Below are 14,986 nucleotides of genomic sequence, written 5' to 3'. Positions count from 1 at the left end.
TTTGTGTCTGGTTGGTGAATGTTGCTTTCACTAATGTTTATCCTCTGTTTCCGTACAAATCCAGCTCATGTTCCACACCTGGACAGTACTCTGAAGACTTCCTCGTAATAGAGATGGACAAAGTCCACTGGCAAAGCACATTGTTATAGAAGACGAAGCAGCTGGAACTGGAGGGTGTGTTTAGTGGCATCCCTTCTGATCAAAGGTTACTAGATGGAACTAGGAAGGAACCCTATAGCCTCGACCAACTCATTATGATCTCCTGTTCCACACAATAAGTTAATTGACAATTTATGAAGTGGCCTTTTCCTCCTGCTGGAGACATCAAGTGCAAAGATTAACATCTCCCTTTTATATTTCACACACACACACACACACACACACACACACACACACACACAGGACCTTGAGATCTACTAAATCAACTGGTGAAGGTGTGAAGATGTACAGGCTTGAGTCAATATTCGTCTCAAAGTTGACATTGTTACAGGGTAACCACAGCTCAATGGGTAGAGTGACTGCCTCGTAAATTCAAGTCAAGTCAAATGGCTCCAACAGAGAATTGAGGAGAAAATAAATCACAGTACAGTCAACCTAATTTGATCTACAAGATAATCATTAGTAGTAGAAATGCCTCCCGAACTCACCGAGTTTCTCATCCAATTAACTTCATTTATAGAGAACATTTACCACAACAGTGTTGAACCAAAGTTAGTTTGCTGCTATATTCAAGACTTGCACACATTTTCACAATTCTCAAAAAGAAATCATAGCGAAAGCACACTATGAGCTAAAACTATATGAATGAATAGTATGAATAGGCCTTTAGAAATAATGAGAAATAAAAGTATCGTGGTAGTAGTAACATGGCAATGTAGTACAAGTATTGGCGACAACAAAGTACAAAATAGAATAAAGTGAAGTATTTTATGTGTGAATGAAGTATGTACTCTATGTACAAGAGAAGTATTTATATATGTGCCAATGAAGTATACACCACAAATTTGTATGTGTAAATGAAGTATGTATGTACAAGTGAAGTGATGTGCGAATGAAGTATTTAGATATGTCTCAAATAAATTGATCAATCCTTTTTATTTGATAAAATAAACTGATCGGGTAAAAAGACATTCAACTGGCAATGTCAGTTGAATGAAGGTGCAACAACATCCATTCCAAAACAAATAATGCCATTGTCAACGACTTAATGGCAAAATCTTCATATGTATGAATCATACATTCAAAAATATCAATAGAAAAATGCATTAAAAAAACATCAATATATAAGTATGAATGGATAAACAGACAGAATTAGAAAAGACATAAGAACTACATGCATAACTATGACTGAACACAGGGAACAAATGCTAGTGGCATAGTCCTACAGTATGTACAAAAACAGTCAAATAAGTGAAAGACGTAATACACAAGCATCCCATGTGCTGCATGTCTACACTCTTTTCCAACTATAGCAACATACTAGCAGTGAAGAAAGTTAATTTCTAGTGTCACCTGTGTGAGTGAGCGGTGTGTTGTTGCCCGGTAAGAACCGTGTGAGCTGCCACACTGGGCCTGGATAATATGTCAAGTCTGGGGAACATTCAGCAGGCAGTGGAGCTGCTTCAGGTAAGACACAATGTTGTCCTTGAGGTTTGGGATGGAAATCTCCAGGCGAACACTGCCACTGTCAAAGGATCGTGTGTTATTATCTCCGGAAAACATCTCACTGAGCATACGAGCCACCACTGGAATGACCTGTAGAGCAGAGGAAAACCATGAGATCTGCACGTGACATCATACCCAGAGGTTATGCAGGAACGCCTACAGACTTTGTACAGAGTGGCAAAAAACTACTTTTTGGCTTTGTCAGCCCATGCATCCAAACAGAATCAGATTGCATTAAACATTAAATTACGTTAAACTCGATTTGCCACTATGCATGTGCATACCCTCCATCACAGTATAGGAGCTTGAAACAATATTTTAAAAAATGTAGGCGGTTGCACAAACCTTAGTCTGCCTTCTCAAAAGCTACAGTTAAGATCTAAGAGTTAAGATTAAAATAGTTTCTAATTGAAGGATTTGCACAATATTATAACAAAGAAATCTTAATCCAAGATGCTTCATGCATGCCCTTAACCTTTGGACTTGTATGCACCTGAACCATGATGAGTTTCCGCTCCATTGACCTGCCGTCAGGCCAGTCTTCTCCAAAACACAGATGGATACAAAACGTAGGGGGGCTTGACGTCTCACCTCGCTGATGGGCGATCATACCTGCATTACACATGGTTCCCGTTACAACTGTACTTCATGTATATGCTTCAGCACACACACACACACACACACACACACACACACACACACACACACACACACACACACACACACAACTTCACTTACCTCCGAGAAATGTCTCCAGGTCAAAGAGCTTGATCTTTCGCTGGCGCTCTATGAGGTTGGGTGCATTGGGGTTGGGTGCACAGGGGCCAGACCAATAGACTTTGCACTGGCAGAGGCGGATTGCAAAGATCTCAACGCCACTGACCTCCAGGATCAGTCCTCTGTCCATAAACTCCAGCAGGCGGCTAGTGAAGATCCTCTGCTTATCGTTGGTTAGATGTTCTGCACTAGGGAAGCGTAGCTGCTCCAGGCTCATTGGCCCAAACAGTTCCTCCTGGTTAGCCATTGGGCCCAGGTCACCATAGAACAGCCGGCAGCCCTGGGGATTATTGACCATCATCATGGGGCACACCTCCTTCCCCCGATAATAGAACTGCACCTCCAAGTCAGTCACTGTCAGTCAGATTAGCATACACAAAATGCATTGATCTCCCGGGTCATGTTCACAGGTAGAATATGTTGTACATTTTTTTGATCTTTGCACTTTAATTCTGAAAGAACTTACGTGGAAGAGAACCGATCCACAGATCTGGGGAGGGTAACATTACATCAGGCATGGGAGAGGGCTGCAGTGTGGGATCAGAGAGAGGAGCGGGGGTCATCTGAACCAGTGGAGCAGATTGCATTTCCATGGCCATTTCCACTGACTCCTCATCAGGCCAGACCTCCACTGAGGAGGGTTGTGTGGAATGATCCGAGTCAGCAGGGGACCACATAACAGGAGTAGGGCCGGTACCTGAATTAGGAAATTAGTCAAGAACAGATCAGCTATACACAAAACAAAAACAATATTCACTGACTAGAAATCCAGAAATCCCAGAATATGGATGCTGGGGTTCGGGACGAATAAAGAAGTCTTAATAGCCTACTGACCATTGATTTGATATACAGAGGGGAACTCCGCAGGGTCTAGCTCTAGAACATCTTCCTTCCCACCTTCTGCATATGGAGCCCAAGAATCTGCATCTGAGGACCCTGAATAATGAGAAACAAAAACCATTTAAGCAGGTCAACCGAGATCAAAACTGTAAAGTGTATTTCAAACTATGTGAGAACGTGAGTCTCTAGTCTCTGATCTGGTCTTCACATAATGAATGGATTTTCACCTGGGTTAGGCTGTGGGATGTCACAGATATCATACATTTTCATTGCACTCATGAGGACGTCTTTGGTGTCAGAGATTGAATTCATGGCGTTCAGGCCAAAGCTGCACTTTCAACTTGTCAGGATATTCATCAACCCACTCTTTGAACTCCACTGCCCATGCCTGAAGATTAAAGTGAAAGGAAACATAAATCATAATGTCAGTATTTCCCAGTACTTTATATAATACTGCATTGTTTTCTCACCAATGTATGGTCCGTTTCTCCTAATATTATTTAAATACAAAAATATTAACAAATAGGCTTCAGTCCAAAAAAGATCTAGCTCAGGCAAAAACAGATTCCTTCGCACTCTCAGCAACACCTGTGCTCAATTGGCAATTTGGCATGAAATTAAATAACCTGTGGACTGCCCTGCTGCGTGTGAACAGCTTCAACCTTCACCATGCGCCCCCTAGTGACAATTATATAGGCTACGCAACATTTTACTAAAACAAATAAAGTTCTTGTCTCTTAGGCATAATAATGCAATGCAATTGTACAGGTTCATATTTATTGGAACTGTTGTAGCCGAGGCTGATAGTTGAAATGCATGATTATGGGAGATAAATTTAAAGGGGAATTCCACTCATTTTCAACATTTTATTTCATTAATATACCTTAGCTGTTGTTTGGAAATAATAATAAAAAGTCCCCCCATTCTGTGGGGGAACTGTAGGTCTGGAGAAAAAAATCATTAACATTGTGAAGTACATCTTGATGACATCATAAAGCTTTTCAGTTATGGATAGTCATGGATATTTAAGCTGTTTTGAACAGCTCCACTGTGCTTGCTTTCCTGCATACATTTGAGCCGTTTAAAAACTAAAGCATGAATAATCATACATTTGGTAGCCAATGAATTTTCTTTGGCTGTGGATGCCAGTTAACATCCAACGTATGACATTAACATTTTATCTGAATATCCATAATCATTTAATTATTGTAGTTGACCAATCTTTCTAGCCTCGTACAATCTCAATAGTCTAGTAAAGTTGTTGAACGGCTGAATTGTATTAAAACGTATTATAGCCTACAACCTGTATTATTTGGTTCATCCACTAGATGCCAGTGTAGACTGCCCAGAATGGGACAATAATATTGAATGAATAAAGGAGCATCTCAGAAAATCCCTACTGTAAGTCATCTGAAGCAGATCTGCTTCAATCAGCCATGATAGATACCATAGAGTAGACTGTAAAAAAAAAAAAATAGGATAGATACATAGGCACGCGCACACACACACTGGGCAATATGCAAGCATTGTGAGGATGGCCCAGCTGGAATCCCTGTCCACGGTCCAGCATTCAGTTTCAGCAGGCTGCGCTAAGACACAATCATTGATTTCAACATCAAGTGGAAGATGTGCTTCAGGCCATAAGCACACAGCACATTAACTCACACCAACTCATTACAAGTTTATTAGTTTCTTTTGAAACTTCAGCTAAAATTGAATGAATTGATCAAATACTCATTGATATTTTTTCCATTTTTATTTGATAAAATAACAACTGATCATACGTTAAAGTGTTGACATTCAACTGGCCATTAAACAGTTCAGCATCCAAAGTGCAGTGACAGCCATTCCATAACAGATCCAGTTATATCATTCTCTTTAAGATTTTGGCTCTGAACAAACTAAATGGCTAAAATATCATATAGGAAAATGCATACAAAAATATCTTAAGTATAAATGGAAAAACAAAGAGCTAAAGGGGGAAATGGCACACCAAGTTACCAGAGGCACCATAAAATAATCAGTTTTGTAAAATTTTGATAAATCCACTACATGTACTCCCAGAAAAACGGAATGTCAAACTTAAATGCTTAAATATGAGCAGACAGAAAAATACATGAATGGCTAAAGAAACAATTCATGTGGAGTTCAACCTGCAAAACAATATATGCTTCACAAACCTTTACATTTCATGCATGCAACCTTTCATGAACAATACCCACTGGGAGATATTATGCACTGTGCTAATACAGAAGTCACTGACTCGTTTTACATAAATAAGGCCACAGGGTTGTCTGTAACTGATTAACTGTTGCCTTTCAGCAAGCAGGACTTTGGCCCCAAAAGACACCTACCGGTACCTGTATTCCTTCTATAGTCCCTGCACACATGATGCAGGGAACAAATCCTAGTAGCATATTCTTATACAAACACATAGTCAAACAAGTGAAAGGCTAAATAATAGACAAGCATACTATATTGTGCATGTCTGTATACATTAACACACTCTTTGCTAACTACTGTTAAGTATCATGCTAGCAATGTGTCAGTTAAATTCCAGTGACCAGCGCAAGTGAGCGGTGTTGTACGGGGGCCTGTAGGACCCATGTGAGCTGCCTCACTAGGCCTGTAAAGCCTGAGTAATGTTAAGCCTTGACCCAGGGGGCAAAGTAGGCCAACTCTCGTGGCCCTGGTGGGTTTGCAGCAGGCAGTAAAGCTGCTTTAGGTGAGTCACTATGTTGTCTTTGATGTCTGGGATGGAAATCTGCAGGCGAACACTGCCACTGTCAAAGGATCGTGTGTTATCTCCGGAAAACATCTCACTTATCATTCGAGCCACCACTGGAATGACCTGTAGAAAGCAGAGGAGGAAGATGGGAGCTGTCAATCACAGTATAGGAGCTTGGAACAAACCCCCAAAAATAGAGTAATCTGTGGTTGGTTATGTTTTTCTTTTTCGGCTTAAGATTTCACCTATAGCTACAATCCAAGACTTATTTGACAAAATAAAACACCAATCTGTATGGCAGAGTACAATATAATCTAATCTGCAATTGGGAGGTGGTCTCCCTCCTCTTCGATTGATACATTTAGAGTTAGGGAGGACATCTACTGGTTGACAATGTCAATGAAGTTATTTGAAGCAGACCGCACCAAAATAATATAAACCATATAATGAAGGTGCACTTTAGTTGGGGACTCAAAAGTCAAAACGGGCAACAAAGGAGAAAAAAACAATGTTTTTGAGATGGCCATCTCATCATTGAATTGAGCTCAAAACTGTGATGGGGATAACCCACGCTTAGACTGCATCCACACAGTAGATTCACAAAGATGCTTCTTGCCACGAGTGGTAGGAGTCTCTTCATGGTTTTTAGACAGCTGGTGGATGGAAATGAAGCTCCACCCAAGCTGCAACTTGACGCGGGGGCAATGAGTTTCCGGTTTTCTGGCCGACGCTGCAGCTGTCTAAAAACCAGGAAGATACTCTTGCCGCTCGCGGCAAGAAGCTTCTTTGTGACTCTACACAGTGTAGAAGCATCCTTAGTGGCCCCACAGCCTTCTTCAGAGTATGACAGCACACCGGATTGGATACTAGATGCACATCAATTGAAGAAGGAAAAATCTGATTGTTATACTGAATATAAGCAAAGAATTACTTGAGATATTTTTTCTGGGGAATCTTACCTAATATGCTTTATACAAGTGGTCCTTGCACTTTTCAAAAAGAAAAGTCTCACCTGAACCATGATGAGTTTCCGCTCCCTTGGCCTGCTGTCAGGCCACTCTTCTCCAAAACACAGATTTATGTCAAACTGAGGGGGGCTTGCTGTCTGGCCCCGCTGATGTGCAATCAGACCTGCAGGTCACACATGAACCCTGTTAGAATTGTACACTTCAGTGTGTTTTCAACTGAATTGAGCACAATCAAATATTAATAGGTTACAGTACAGAGGCTCACTCACCACCGAGAAAAGACTCCAGGTCGAAGAGCTTGATCTTTCGCTGACGCTCTATGAGGTTGGGTGCATTGGGGTTGGGTGCACAGGGGCCAGACCAATACACTTTGCACTGGCAGAGGCGGATTGCATAGATATCATGGCCACTGACCTCCAGGATCAGCCCTCTGTCCATGACATCCAGCAGGCGGCTAGTGAAGATCCTCTGCTTCTCGTTAGTTATATTCTCTGTAGTGGGGAAGCGTAGCTGCTCCAGGCTCACAGGACCAAACAGTTCCTCCTGGTTAACCATTGGGCCCAGGTCACCGTAGAACAGTCGGCAGCCATGAGGATTACTGACTGTCACCATGGGACACACCTCCTTCCCCCGATAATAGAACTGCACCTCCAAGTCAGTCACTGTGAGACAGAGTCAGATTAGCATACTGTACACACAATGCATTGATCTCCAGAGTTATGTTCACATGTAGTCAATACATTCTAACATTTTCTTTCTCTGTACTCGGACTAAAAGAACTTACTTGGAAGAGAACTGATCCACATTTCTGGGGAGGCAAACATGCCCTCAATCATGGGAGGGGGCTGCATTATGGGATCAGAGGGAGGAGCGGGGGTCATTTCAACCAGTGGGTCCGACTGCATCTCCATGGGCATTTCCAATGGCTCCTCTTTGGGCCATACCTTATTTGTCTCCTCTTTGGGCCAGACCTTAATTGGCTCCTCTTTGGGCCAGACCTTATTTGTCTCCTCTTTGGGCCAGACCTCCACTGAAGAGGGTTGCATGGAATGCTCTGAGCCAGCAGGGGACCACATAATATTAGGATAGGGGCTGGTACCTGAGTTGGGAATGAGTCAAGAATAGATCAGCTATCAAAACAGAAATAGAAGGCTGACTCGTACATGTTTCTGCACCGACTATAAATCATGAATTGTGGGTGAATAACTTTTCGAAGCTGTATTGACAGTCCTTACAAGCACTCACATTTTATTTAGAGGGTCGAATAAAGACCTTTTACTGACCATTGGATGATGGGTATGCAGGGAGAGACTCTGGGGTTCCTGGAACATCTTCCTCACCAACTTCTAACTCATACGTCCAAGAACCAGGATCTGAGGATCCTGAATAATGAGAAATAACATGAAAGCATTTAAGCAGGTCAACCAAGCCCAAAAGAAATGTAAAGGTTATTTCAACCGACAAGAATGTACAGAATGTTAAGTCTCCGGTCCGTAGTACTGATCTGGTCTTCTTCATATTATGAGAGAGTAGATATTCACCTGGGTTACTGAGAGGCTGTGGAATGTCACAGACATCATATATCTTCAGTGGATTCAAGGGGACCTCTTTGGTACCATCATAGATGAGGTTGAATTCACGACTTTTGTTCAGGGCACAACGAAGCTGCGCTTTCCACTTGGCAGGATCGGCTTCATCAATCCCCTCTCGGAACTTTCCTGTCTCCACTGCCCATGCCTGAAGATTAAAGGGAAGATAAACATCATGTTTAATATACATTATGTTGTACAAATTACAAGACATACATAACCACATTGTTGTTTATATACACCTCTAACTGTGAATTTAATTATTATATTATGTTGTTCTTGATGGACAGTACACAGTCTCACAACATAGCCACTGTTCGCCTCATTGCATGGTTTGTGATTTACTCAAATGTTAGTTATTTTAAATTGTGTATTTTAACTTTTCCCCAAGTCTCCAAGTTCTTCATTGTCTTCATTGAGAGGGGGCAGCAGTGGCTCAGATAGATTGGCTGCTTGGGGATCGGAAGTTTCCCGGTTCGATCACCAGCTCCCCCGGTTGGTGTACAATTGTCAGTGAACTCCTTCTGCTCCAGATGAGATAACAATTGCATGGATATAGGCTGTTATAGTTACAGTAATCACCTTAAAAATTGTGTTTTCTTCCTCGTGCTGTGGTGTGTGGCGTGTAGCATGTTTCCAGGGGATCCTGAAGCGCATGGCTTCCCGGTCAATCCACACCAATCCTGGATATAGCCCACTGTCGACTTGAGCCACCAGCCAGGGCTTGAGTCGCACACGGCGTGGAGTGTTTGACATGCCTTCACCTGGGGGTGCAATTGTACAAAGATGTTCTCGTTTGGTAATTGAATACTTTATTAGTCAGAAATGTAAACAGTACAGTCATACACTTAGTCTAAAAGGATACACGGTAATTGAAAAAAATTGCGGTCTAATGCTCTATTATCAAAAAAGCTTCAGAAAAACAGCTCCACAGACAGAACGGGAGCGTATACAAACATCTTCCCCAGATTCTATTATGTTCCCGCTTACAACCCTACCTCTAACACTAACACCCTGGGAACATAGAACCTGGGGAACATAGGGATGACCCCCACAGAAATCTACTGCCCTGCAATGGCCTCCATACCGCTGGGCTGTTTTAAACTCAACCATGAATACTGTACATCAGAACAAGTTACCATGTAGTTGGCCCGACTGCATCTTCATGGGCATTTCCACTGGCTCCTCTTTGGGCCAGACCTTATTTTTCTCCTCTTTGGGCAAGACCTTATTTGTCTCCTCTTTGGGCCAGACCTCCACTGAAGAGGGTTGCATGGAATGCTCTGAGCCAGCAGGGGACCACATAATATTAGGATAGGGGCTGGTACCTGAGTTGGGAATGAGTCAAGAATAGATCAGCTATCAAAACAAAAATAGAAGGCTGACTCGTACATGTTTCTGCACCGACTATAAATCATGAATTGTGGGTGGATAACTTTTCGAAGCTGTATTGACAGTCCTTACAAGCACTCACATTTTATTATCTATAAAACAAGTTACCGATTGTGCTGTAAAGTACTGTAAAGCATCAGCTTTACAGTACTTTACAGCACAATGTAAAGCATCATAATAGTGCATTGTTAAGGGGTCACGGTGGCAGTCAGTAGTGCTGTCGCCTCACAGCTAAAAAGGTCCTGGGTTCGATACCCGCTGGGGACGCTGTGGGCGTGTTCCCTCCTCTGTGTCATCACCAGTGCACATAGGTAGGTATCCTCACAAAAACATGCAGTAATCCTGGTCTCTAAACTACCTTCCCCTGGCCAGCCGGGGCACCTGATGGAGGGGAAAGGAACTGGTCGGAATAATGTGTTCCTTCCATGCGCTACGTCCGGCCGGGGAAACTCTCCCCTGTGAGGAGGTACTTCAAAAAAACTGAGTGCCCCTCAACCCCACAAGGCCACTGGCCATGACAATATTCCCTCCAAATTCCTCAGACTCAGCCAGCTCTATAGCTTCAATCATCACCCACATAATAAACCTCTCCATCAAACAGGGTCAGGTCCCTCGAGATTTCAAACTGGCCAAAGTAACCCCCCTGCACAAGAAAGGGAGCAACTTAGACACCGGCAACTACCAACCTATTGCTTTCGCCTATATTTTTGTATGGAGGGACAGACAGTAGGCTGACAGGAAATGGGGAGAGAGATGGTGGGAAGACATGCAGTAAAGGCCGTCGGGATCGGGAGTCTATTTGAGTGACCACATCAAACATGAGGTGGATGCTGGCAAATACTGCGGTATGGTCATGCTCTCTAGGTCGTCCTCAGACGAGCCTTCCATCGTCGCCTCCTGGGCCTCCAAAAGGCTTTTGACAGCGTGAAACCCCCCCTCCCAGTGAGCTGTGGCGTTCCACAAGGAAGCATACTACGGCCTTTACTGTTCCTAATATATGTAAACGACATGACATCAGCTTGTGACTGCAACTCATTCCTGTTCACAGATGACTCAGCACTGCTGGTCTCGGACAGGAACAAACTGCAGGTTGAAAAGGCCCTCAGCCCTGAACTTGGTAATATCTGCACCTGGCACGCTGATAACAAACTATCTTTACACCTGGGAAAAACTGAATCCATTCTTTTTGTATCAAATAGTCATCTCAGCAAGGCAGATGGCTTCTTGGTTAGAGTGGGTGGTGACAATATTATCAGACGAAAAGATGAAATTACCTACCTAGGTTCCATCCTGGAGGCAAATCTTTCCGGTGATAAAATGGCCACCAACGTGATCAAAAAAGTCAACCAAAGAACAAGATTCCTACACAGGATCTCCTCACTGGTCAACAAAAACACCTTGAAGAACCTAACAGGAACCTAACAGGATAATATCACCCACCTAACAATGTTTCTTCGACTATGCATGCACCACAGCACCTCAAAGGCCCTTAAAACAAGGCTCCAGACTTCCCAAAACAAACTGGTCAGGCTTCTACTGGGCCTCACCCAGGGGGGCAGTCAGACAGATATTTCGTGAAGCCACTAAGGAAATCAGGACTTCCTGAAAGTTCATATAATGGCCTGTTGTGGCGCTGTCATTGGGGCCCATGTATTTGGGCCCAACTTCACCTAGACTGTATTACCTTAATAAACATGGTCATGAATACTTTCTGCTTCCAGTCACTAGTTTAAAGTCTCATTTCTCATGTCATAATATTATTTTTGGAAAATGATGGTCCCATTTATTAAAAAAATGACCATAAAGTTGCGTATGTTCTGAGGGGGCGTGGCTACCGTTACAGTCTATGAACGGGAGCCACCCACGTTCAGTCAAAATAAAAACCAACGAAGAGTAAGGGGGGAAGTCCGCCTCGTTGTCTGGGCCAGCCAATGGCCAGCTGGGCCCAAACGGAGCCAGCCAATGGCCAGCTGGGCCCAAACGGATCTAGAAATATACAGTGCAAGGAATTAGAGGCTTCATTTTACGTCCATGTTAGACCTGGGGAACGCTTTGTCCATATGGCCTCACCCCCCGAACCCACCTCACCCCTGCCCACTTTGACAAGCTGGAATGGCTTAGGTTTGACGACAGAGTACAGCATCTTGCAATGGGTCTGGTCCACAAGATTCGATACACCACCAAGAAGATACCCATGTACCCGTCTAAATACTAAATTATTTTCACTCCTATGCCACCAAAATGTGGAATGCCCTACCAGCAGTCATTAAGACATGGGAATCCCTTGACTCCTTCAAAACCGCACTCAATGGGCACCTACGGACCGCTGCAATTCAAAACTGGCCTCCTTAAAATCTGAACCCCCCCTCACCCACCCCTTTTCCCCCTCACTGTATATGTTTCTTTTCCCTTTTTACATCCTTTATGATGCATTCCTGTTCTGTTCTTTGGCTAAATAGAAGTGTATAATTTGTACTAAATGTTTTGATGAATTGAACAAGGTGAACCCTCTTGAAACAAGTGTAATGCTTTATTGGGTCGTCTCGTCCACTCACAGTTAACAGTTTTTGTATTGAGTTGTGCTTGAAATGTACTGTAATTATGCAAACTGTTAATGCATACTCCAGTATTGATCAGTGCGATGTTGGGAGTAATATAGTACAGTGTATATAATATTGAGGTGTGCGGGTGTTTTTGATTAATTGAGGCCAAAATACATTTGAGGGGAACTGAAAAGGTAATAGAGCTATAGCCTATAAACAAAGTAAAGTCTACTGCGCTGCTGTGCACAATGTTGCAGGTGTTCCGTGTCATTATTACAGCCTGCTCCAAAATCAGGATTTTATTTTTATTAATAGGCCCTACATACATTTATATTATAAATAGAAGTTCCACATAGCGGATAGAAATAGATAGCTACAACGTTGCCAATCAAAAATCTATAACATAATGATCAAAAGAACGTAGCAAAGTGAAAAGGCGCAGAAGAACAGAACATAATAGATGTCAGAGAGAGAACATACATACCTGTGGTCAACCAGGAAGTGGGACTTGTCTTTCCTTGTAGTCCTATGCCTACAAGCTTGTTCTGACCGACAGGAATCATGAGAATTAATTTCCTTAGTTTGGGAAATAATTGTCTTCCTTCCAATGGTAAAATAAATTAAACAAAACAAAAACAACAAACAACAACAACACACACACCCGACGTGTGGCCGGCACAGTGTGTGAGTCACTGTGTGTATCTGAAGAAGAAACAGTGAAACACGGCTGTTTTCCACTCAGTCTGCTGGCCCCTCCCCCTTTCCTCACCGAAACTCAGGTATTGCGGTGACGTCATTGCAACTACTTCGCCGCACGACGGTGTTGCGCATTGTAAATAGCAGATCTACAAGCTCACAGCGCGTTGCATCGGCGACGCGTTGTGAGCTTAGAGGTCTGCTATTGTCTGCGTGCGACTCCGTTCAGGCCTGTATGACGAAATATAAATCCGGCATTTCTGTCCAACACACCTTTATTTCTACTACCCACTGGGGGAAGAAAGTCATTTACACTGGTTATTATTATAATTTTAATTTGTTGTTTACTTTAGGCTATGTTATGTTCAACTTATTGAGTCTTGACACATATCAAGTTATAGCCTATTTCCCTCTAACGAGTGGGGTGGAATTATTTTTCATACAAGCACCCAAGTTTTGAATGGAGAATAGAAAAAGGACACAAATAGCTGCTGTATCCTGTATCTTATAATAGGATTAAATAAAATGAGGCAGATTGATGGCGTGCTGATGATGATGATGATGATGATGATGATGATGATGATGATGATGATGATGATGATGATGATGATGAGAGTCTAATAATAGTAATGCCCCACCCTGAAACTGCTCGCGGCCGACAGCACGCGTGGCCGTTGTCATGGTGATTATAGTCATACATTACTATAAATGACAATGACAATTTCCTGTGATTTAGTTTCGGCACAACACACACGCACGAACGAACGCACGCACATGCACACACACGCACACACACACACACACACACACACACACACACACACACACACACACACACACACACAGTCACACACACACACGCACGCACTCACAGCGCGCTTAGGAGGGTGACGGGTTGATGCCCCTATAGGCCTAGATATCTAGCCTATAGTGTATAGTGCTTATGTGCCTGAGTCAGTGCCTCCCGTCCTAATCTGTTAGAATTCTCTCATAATTCCGGATGCTGTTTGATACAAATTCACGAGCGTGTTTGTGACGTAGGCTACTGTGTTCAATATAGCAAATTGTAAAAGCAAACACTGAAATGTAAATTTCAGTTTGCTCATAATAATTCCAGTGAGGGCTGTTGTCTATAACAATGCTGGAGACACATGAGACATGTAAACAGTATTGTACATTATAACAAATGTCTGTCGAATAATAATAATAAGGGTAATATTAATAATAATAATACATATAATTCAGAATACATTATTGCTTCAGGCCTTCAGGGAAGAAAAAACTCATTGTTTTCACTGAATCAATGTCAATAAAATCTAGAAAATGACAAATAAAACCAATATGGAATAGTTGTTGATTTATTCTGATAGAAAATCCATACAAATCATTAACATATAGGCTATGGTTACTTTCCACAGTGAATCTGAATGAGTGTAATGTTTAGTTAATCATACATCAGTGAATCATACACACGGGCACTGAAAGTTCTGAAAAAAAACTGGCATTTCAAAAACCTGTGGTTATAGCCAGCATGAACAAGATGTTGAAGGGCAAATTGGTCAACAAAATAACAATGTTCAGAAGACTATTAGCCTACAGGTCAACACAGGGATACACTTTCTATTATAATGTATCTCAAGTGTTTTATACAGGCTAACACAATGTAGGCCTGATAGCATGCAGAAATATGTAAGAATTCAGTGTTGGTTTGATGACATGATGTGATGGCTATTATATGAAATGTATATGAACAAGGACACTTCTTGTGGGCAAATAGGTTACGTCCAT

At 42.4% G+C, this 14,986-nt stretch overlaps 2 protein-coding genes across 3 annotated transcripts; both read right to left on the bottom strand.

The window, feature by feature from the left end:
* Positions 1–1,584: 1,584 nt before the first annotated feature.
* On the bottom strand, positions 1,585–3,594 carry LOC308333615 (interferon regulatory factor 6-like; the record flags this gene model as incomplete). Its single annotated transcript, XM_080790074.1, has 6 exons — positions 1,585–1,755; positions 2,159–2,277; positions 2,404–2,796; positions 2,909–3,139; positions 3,277–3,378; positions 3,510–3,594. The coding sequence occupies 6 exons, from the start codon at positions 3,592–3,594 to the stop codon at positions 1,585–1,587; spliced, it is 1,101 nt and encodes a 366-aa protein (XP_080646200.1).
* A 1,447-nt stretch (positions 3,595–5,041) lies between these two features.
* Positions 5,042–13,228, bottom strand: irf6 (interferon regulatory factor 6). Of its 2 annotated transcripts, XM_080777814.1 has the most exons (9): positions 12,987–13,228; positions 9,707–9,895; positions 9,150–9,331; positions 8,520–8,715; positions 8,262–8,360; positions 7,763–8,077; positions 7,248–7,640; positions 7,023–7,141; positions 5,042–6,133 (listed from the first exon to the last, which is right to left on the bottom strand). In XM_080777814.1, exons 1-9 carry the CDS (start codon positions 13,063–13,065, stop codon positions 5,903–5,905), a joined length of 1,803 nt encoding a protein of 600 aa, XP_080633940.1. In that variant the 5' UTR covers positions 13,066–13,228; the 3' UTR covers positions 5,042–5,902. The 2 variants fall into 2 exon arrangements, with proteins under 2 accessions (XP_080633940.1, XP_080633941.1); XM_080777815.1 differs by lacking the exon at positions 9,707–9,895.
* Positions 13,229–14,986: the final 1,758 nt, after the last annotated feature.

This window comes from Protomyctophum bolini, assembly GCF_963924005.1.
Source record: "Protomyctophum bolini genome assembly, chromosome: 2".
NCBI lineage: Eukaryota > Metazoa > Chordata > Actinopteri > Myctophiformes > Myctophidae > Protomyctophum > Protomyctophum bolini.
This window is presented reverse-complemented; position numbering and strand designations above follow the sequence as displayed.